Below are 8,105 nucleotides of genomic sequence, written 5' to 3'. Positions count from 1 at the left end.
TCACGTGGTAATAGGGCAACTTGTGACCTTTTGAAGTTTGGAACTTTTTCTGCTTTTCTCAAGGTTTAACAATTGCTTCACTTGTAGTTGCAATTCCTGTTGCCTGAAATAAATACATTTAGGCACAGGGCGAATCAAACTTGTAGTGGGATCGAAGCATAAACAACATCGCCTATGATATAGGAACCACGGCCACTTGAAATAAAATATCCCAAGGCAAGGACTTGTTTTGTAAGATTAAAGATGGGAGTATAGCTTTGCGGCAGAAATTCATCATTTTTAAAGCAAATCCTATCAATCTTTACGATTTGTTGTGAATTAAATCAAGTTCTTTCAACGCAAACGTTTGATCCAGAAGAATCGGTTTAAAGTCATTGTTGTGTGGATTCGAATCCTAACCAACTTACTGCTCAACGATCATTGTCATGAGATGTTCGTCTTTGTCTTCTTCTTCCTTCTTCTTCATCATCTTCTGGAGGACATGTTGTTCGAACGTGTAAAGTTCCGTCTCCTGTTCCTCACTCACCTTCTTCCCTGAAACGAAGATGATGGGAAGATGAGGATGATATTCTCACAAACTTGAGGTTGACATGATCACAAAATTCATATTATTGGCTCCATGCTAGTGTATTTTATATTCGTTTGTCAATAAACAACTTACTAAAGGCATTGAAACGAACCGGTCCATTTCTGCAAATGTTGATGAACCTGGCGATGTCTTCCAGAATAACAAAAGGAGCGGGAAGCCAAGGTCTGTCACAAAACTCTTCAACAACATCGAATCTGTGGTAACTCCAGAATATTCCGGCGCGGTCTTCAATGGTTTGGAATGTGTAACTATAGAAATCATAAACTTACATCTACACGACTTGCAAATCATTCATTTCACTTGACCTTGTTCACAGAGTTTAAATAAATTGCACAAAATAGCCCAAGTTCAATGTTTTTTAATAATGTTGCAGATAGTAGACACAAATACTTTTAACCACACAAGAGTACAAACCTGAACATCGCGATGAGTAGATTGAGCATAAGAATGTTCGAGAATAACATGTAGAAGCAAGTCAACAAAGCCGATACTATCCCGTAACCTGGGGAATTAACAGCCAAACTTAAAACAAACTCCATTTTGGAAATTAGCCCACATTGACCGTTTGCAATTTCATATGCCACAAATCGAGGCATAATGGTCACTAGCGCCCCCTGGGGCCCGTTTGCAATTTTAATTAGATTCCAAGAAAAAAATTAGCAGTTCAACATTTTGTTCTTACTGCAGTTATGATATCAGGTTATTTCCTATGCACTTTGAGGATGATTTAAAATTTACAAAACTTACGTTGTGCCATAAATGCCGATTGCAAGATGGCTTTCGGATTACCAAGCTCTTCACGGAGTGCAGAAAAGAGTTTGAGATACCTTTAATGATTAAGATACTTACTGTTTTGCGCAACAGTCGCATTTCCAAGCTCGTTTCCATAAAGTTGCCAGTAAGGAACCCTGATAATGTTGTTGTAGACACTCAAGAGGAAAGTGTCAACCGATGTAATGTTCAATGTGTTCGTGTAACTAGAAAGTAAATGGACTTGTTTGAAGTAATAATTTCCAGTTAACGCGCAGTTGGTTAATGCGTAGTTGGTTAACGCGTACAAACTGACTGCTTACGTTTTTGTCGGGTTTGGATAATTGTTGACGGAAAGAAGAATGACGCCATAACTGAGAAATATCAAACCCATAATGGAAAGGAAAATCACCAAATCCTTCAACTGTGGACAAAACATTGAGTTGGCGATCAAACAAACACACCTTCACCGTCTTTGTGCGTTCCATAAAACTTATGTCTGATAAACGAAGTTAAAAATATATAAACAGGAAAATGATATGAATTATGTGAGCTGCAGACAGATGACCACTGTTTCGATTTGTCAGGTCTCATCAGTGCAGCTTGATGTGATTATGGACGATCTTGCCGTCCAAACTTTAAACCAAGCTGCACTGATGTTACCTGACAGGTCGGAACAGTGGTCATATGTCTACAGCTCACATAAGTTAAAAATATCCGTTCCAACTCACCATTCTCCTCATCATGTACACCTTGGGCCCGAAGTATTTGAACACGAGGTAGACTTGGAAACACCTGATGTATATTGCGAACAAAGGAATACACAGGAATATTTTACCCGCGTATCATAAGTTGTCGCCGAACGCTGAGGACCACATTATACCCTGGCCTGTAGACAATACTGAGGTTATATGGCAACACAACAATGTATTAATTTTTATACGAACACGCTTACATTCGTTTATTGGGGATTGAGAATTATTGAGGAACAAAACTTCTACCATGCAAATTTTACATCAGCTATATGGGCAATATTGTTCATATTAAAGATTCCCAAAACCGGTTAAGGTTTTTCGATAAAGTAAATTGTAATGGAGTGGGTTTTCTCCATTGTGTTTGTTAAATTGTCAACTGGACTTTCAGATCAGTAACTTAAAAAGCAAAGCCTTCTGGTCGAAACCTAAACATGTGTATTTAACGCTTCCCATCCAATAGAAGCATGTTGGAATATTGGAATAAGTTTGTGGAAAAGTCTACGGTTTATAGGAAAGCACCTGATGCAGTCTAATGACAAATCCCAAGGAAGGGTAACTAGTTGCTCACTGTACGATAAAAAGTTTGAAGGCATCGCCGACACGACTCTATAATAGGTGTCTTTTCATATGTCGGACCAGCGATTTGAATAACACGACTTAATAATGAATAAATTATAGCAATATAGGAAAAGATACCTTGGCTATGTTTGAGTGTTGGTGTAAATGATAATAGTAAATGCAGCCAACTTAGTTCAAACCTCAGGTAATCACCCAGAAAACGAGGTTATTATTTATTCGGAACCGAATCCGAATATCGACACCGAATCCTACATTAAATTTGTTTCACTAAACTTTTAACAAGGACACTTGGAATTGAACATTGCCTTAAGAATATATGCACGAAACTTGAATTGAACGAAACAAACATTGGGAAGTTTAATTCAGGAATAACGGCATTTGAATAGAATTAAGTCGCTACAGAGAAAATACAAACGGTGAGTGTGATTTTGTATTAAGGCAAAAGTACACATTGCGCTTTAGAAGAATTCCGTTTAACGTGAAAATAGCACACACCCACAGACGTGACGAGGCAGGGGCAGAAAACACACAAATTCACAAATCGTCGTTAACTCGCAGTAAATTATTCGTCACATTTTATATGAAATAATTGGAAAATAAAATTATAACATGAGTATTGAGGAAAAAACAATTCTATCATCCAGTGTTTGAACAATGTCATAATTTTTTGGTTGCAGGGAATCAAGTAAGAATTGAATTGGAAAACAACAAATGGAATATTGGAATTATTTCGTGGATAATTACTATTTCCATATCACAAATAACACACAAATACATAAATACGTTTATTAAAAAATCTATCACTCAGAAAATGCTGTTAAAGGAGAAACAATTGGTAAAGACGATATTTGGGACAAAAACATTTATTCCAATGAGCAATCTCAGTTAAATAATAACTACACCCAAATATGGAAACATATTAAACAGCAACAACAGTCGCATAATCAACTGGTTTGTCAAGATCAAAAGCATGTTTCCAAACATCTGAGGTTGGATCGTAAACTTCAACTGATTTCGTTCTTTAAAACAAACATGATACAGTTTCATGAATCAGACACACAACAAACACAGGCAAGTTTTTCTACAACATTTTTCATTAAAAGTAAATTTTATAAGTTAACAAAAACAAACCAACGTGCGCCTGCAGACCCCTATACCACTAAACCAAACCACGCATACAACCTTGTATAATACAAAGTGTTTTAAGTTTAAATTTAACAAACACTTTATGCAAGTTGTTAATCAAGTATAACATCGTATATCCCACTTGTCCCAGTTTCTCAACATTTACATTTTCACATAAAACGGGAAACATTGGACTATAGTGACGTCATAATAGCAATTCTTACCCTCCACCCACAACATAAATCCTCCCATCAATAACACAACCAGAGTGAAAGTAACGAGGTTTTAGAAGAGGAGAAACATATTTCCATTTGTTGACTCTAGGTTCATATTCTTCAACTGTTCCCAGGATGTCACGACCATCCCAACCTCCTGTCAGATTTAAAGTAAAACTTTTTATTGTTTTTAGGTTAATACTTTATAGTTATATCTACCAGTTTTTATGTTTAGGATTCTTTTCAGGAAACTCCATTATATTTATCACGTGATACATTTACCGATGACGAATATGGATTCGTATTTTATAAAATTTATACAAAAACCACTTACTGTTAATTTTATTGCTCAACTTTTCATCACTAACCAATTGCATAGATCTTCCCTTTAATTTCTTCACATGCTAAACCCCATCTTGCTTGATTGAGAGAAGCGATTTTTGTGGAGGTTCCAACACGAATATCGCGGAATTCACATGATTGTAAGGATTGTCTGCCATCATGTCCGCCCACAGAAAACAAAACATCTGAAGAAATTTTCAAATCGTTTGTGTTAATATTTATTGTGACGTCATATTACGATTATGTTGTAATGTTACGTAACAAGCAATGAGGTAAGCTCTGCGTTTTGACGTACAAATAAGCGATCAGCTTTCAATCGGGGTTTTAATTGAAATAATCAATATTAAATTCAAAATTCATGTCATAAAGAACTACAAAATAAAGATGGAATATTTTCTGCATCTCTGGTAAGTTTGAGGTCGGCGTTTCACAACATTTTCATGTCCAAAAGTGAATATTGTTGGGGTAAATAGAGTGGATTTACTGATTGCTTTAATTTATGGTTTCCGGTTAATTATGTTCTTGTTTCAGATGCATGCCAACTATTTAGGCCTGGGCCCAGTCATGGGATTATTCCTTCACATAAATGAACTCAGATGCATTCTCACTGTCAATTGGACACATTCCATGTCCATATCTTGGTTGTAACATGTCGAAACCACTTCTCCATCTGTCTTCTTGTACAGAATAACACAAAGTTGATGAGAATGCTCCTTGGTTTCCATGACCCCCCGTGAGATACAAGTCATCTAAATTTGTTTGTATTTTGTAAACACAAGGTTGTCCATAAAAGTTATAATTGTTGATAAACATCTAAATATTCACCAAATATTTACTATAAGTTTCCAAAAACATAGTTGGACAACTTTCTGTTCAACAATTGGTAACTTGTAAGTAATACTGTTACAAGTCCAAAAAAATACAAATTTTCTTTGGGGTATTACTAACAAAATTTATGGTGAGCAGTAAGAATGAGTTGGTTGAGAGATGAGAAAATAGTCATAAACCACACAAAGGCACACTAGTGATAAAAAGAACAGCCCTCGGTTTAGAAATCAACAATTTCAGAAATAACCACACCAACCTCCAACAAAAGACGATGCAGCACAACTTCGACCTTCCGATAAATCAGCAATTTTTACCCAGTTTTTACGTTCCTCCAAATTCAACATCTCACAACTTTGTGTTGGATCTTCTCCACCCATTACATAAACATTTTCACCAAATTTGGCTGAAGTTGAGTTCTCTCTGTCTGTGATCATTTTCTAAATAAATTTTGATCATTTTGAAACAATGCATCAAGGCAAAGTGATCAAAAAGTTTCACTAAATAAAAGAAAAGTCTCTATCTTAAAACATGTAACTCGAATAATAGAAAAAAACATGACATACTATGGAACATATTTTGTTAAGTCATTGGCATGTTACACTAAACCAGGGCATGTTGCAATATTATTTCATGTGCAATCAAATCAACAAAAAATTATTAGTGTCCAAGTTTTGCAATAAATCCTGGCTGTTACTGGACTTTTGCTGTCTTGCTAATTTTAGTTAAAATTTACATTTACTTGCACATACAAAACGCATGTATATTTATGAGAAAGTATGTTAAAAAAGCAAAACTATATGACAGCACGCAATGTACATACTGGGTAATGTTCATGTTGTTTTGTGGTAACATTCCATTTCACACAATCTCGTTTTGATTTATCTCCACCAATGAGAAGAAATCCTGACAAATCTGAAACATAAACATTTGCTTGTTATGGTTTTGTTTGCTTAAAATATTTTTTTGGGGTAATAACAGTGGTAACATATTTTTTTATGAAAGTTAAGTTGTTGTTTTGTTAATCAATCTTTTTGAATGGAGTTAGTATTTGTGTATAGTATTTACACAAGCTTCATTTAAGTGTTTAATTACTTTGACACCAGTATTTCTCAATGCTTTTTTGGTGAAGCACATCTTTCTACATTGGTCAGTTTTGATTTATTTGTTTAATCTCAGCCCACAGAATTGTATCCCTAACTTGTTGGTAGTTGACTGTCCCTGGATTCTGACCACATGTTTGCAATATTATCTGCCATGAGTAAATGTTAAATGGGAAATTGAGTAGGGTTTAAAGTTACAGGAGTACAAATGCTATAAGGGTGGTTGTAGAATACAAGCCCTTTCTTAATCCCACCTTGCAGTTCTCTAACTGGTATTATAACGTCGGTTAAGTTAAAATGCACTTTTATTCACAATCCATCAGTTTCAGAATCGTATCCTAAAGTGATTTTAAAAAGTTGCGGACCGCAACTTACTCAAATAGAATATTATAAGCATATACAGATTTGCACCAGATATCTCTTTACACCAGATATCTCAACATTAGACCGGTCGAAACGAGGAGAACACAGTAGGTGCTTGTTACTTCACAAGACGTCCACAACAAAATCACTGTGGTCGGGGGAAATAATTATTTCTTACTGGGGAGCATGTTGTCCATAACAGTGGTATAAATATGGTGGATAATGTGACAATATATAAAAAAATATCACACCTTTTTTGACAGAAGTTGCTTTTCCACTTGTTCCAGGTTTTTCAAAGTTCATTGAAAAAGCATCCATGACTGCAATGGCACAATCCATGTTACCTCTTACAAGAGGCTGAAAAGAATCAAATATATAAACTAATTATAAGCGAATCAACTAAAACAATTTACTTCATTTCTTATTGTGGTTGCAAGAGACTGAGTTGATATAGATGAAAGATCAAGTTGTGAGAAAAGATTCACAAACAAATCCTCTCGATGGGAAGGATTGAAATTAACCCATCGAACCATTCCAGTAAAAACAGCTTCTTCCGTCTGCATTCAACAACTAATTTGTGACAATAAGTTAAGTAACTGTTAAAATATATCATAAAAAGGTTACTAACATGATCTGACTGCATCAAATTGTAAATTAAAACCGAAAACACAAATAGAAAGTAAAAATGTGACATAAAAAGTTTAATCACCACAAAAGCAACTTTAAATAAATACAAAAAGGTTGATATTATTGTTTTGATGTAAGGTCGTTACAAAAACATGCAGATAAGAACCCCTGGACCATAACTTACTAAAAATGTCTGTCGCAAAATATGATCTTAAAGTTACCAGTTCACTAATTCTTGTAAACAGCATATGTTATGCAAAATACATGTTAAGTTTTAACTGCAGTTATTGCTGGAATTTACTTCTTTTTGTGTGAACACGAACAAACAACATTGAGAGCTGGTTGTTATGGATGAGGAACTGTTGATGAGTTTACCCAACCTTTTATAGTCGACATGTAATTTACCTTAACGTTCAAATCAAAAGTCTTGACGATTTTCTTCCACAATGCAAACAGAAAATACAAATTAATCACAATTACCCCTTTGTTTCTCTGTTTGATGATTGCAGACATATCACCAACATCAAGTTGCATGAAATCATCATGTTGTACAACGGTTGCAATGTTATCAACAATCATTTGGTTTGTTTTCTTTTCCACATCAGCAAGATTGTATCGAGTAGCATAAGCTCTTAGCTTCAAACAGTTGTCGGTTGAAATCATTTTAAGGATGACTCGACAACAAAATGACTTCAAATCTGAAATTGTCAACAAAACAAAATTCAGCCACACCTAATTCAGAAGTGATATCTGTGCTCACTGCTCCATTGATTACAAATAATTTGTTTTGTCCCTGGTGTCAACAACGTGACAATAGACAAACACAAAAATT

General features: G+C 35.0%; 1 protein-coding gene and 1 pseudogene across 1 annotated transcript; both read right to left on the bottom strand.

Annotated features, from left to right (window-relative positions):
* On the bottom strand, positions 1-2,343 carry LOC145916015 (transient receptor potential cation channel subfamily M member 2-like; annotated as a pseudogene).
* Positions 2,344-3,019: 676 nt separating this feature from the next.
* LOC145915999 (kelch-like protein 7) lies at positions 3,020-7,852 on the bottom strand. The gene is made up of 9 exons (XM_083002767.1): positions 7,754-7,852; positions 7,060-7,203; positions 6,898-7,003; positions 6,004-6,095; positions 5,440-5,620; positions 4,964-5,104; positions 4,382-4,540; positions 4,023-4,170; positions 3,020-3,692 (listed from the first exon to the last, which is right to left on the bottom strand). Exons 1-9 carry the CDS (start codon positions 7,850-7,852, stop codon positions 3,593-3,595), a joined length of 1,170 nt encoding a protein of 389 aa, XP_082858893.1. The 3' UTR covers positions 3,020-3,592.
* Between the last annotated feature and the right edge of the window lie 253 nt (positions 7,853-8,105).

The sequence above is a fragment of the Ascidia mentula genome, chromosome 1 (assembly GCF_947561715.1).
Source record: "Ascidia mentula chromosome 1, kaAscMent1.1, whole genome shotgun sequence".
NCBI classification, from domain to species: Eukaryota; Metazoa; Chordata; class Ascidiacea; order Phlebobranchia; family Ascidiidae; genus Ascidia; species Ascidia mentula.
The sequence above is the reverse complement of the archived record's forward strand: the minus strand, read 5'-3'. Positions and strand labels throughout refer to the sequence as shown.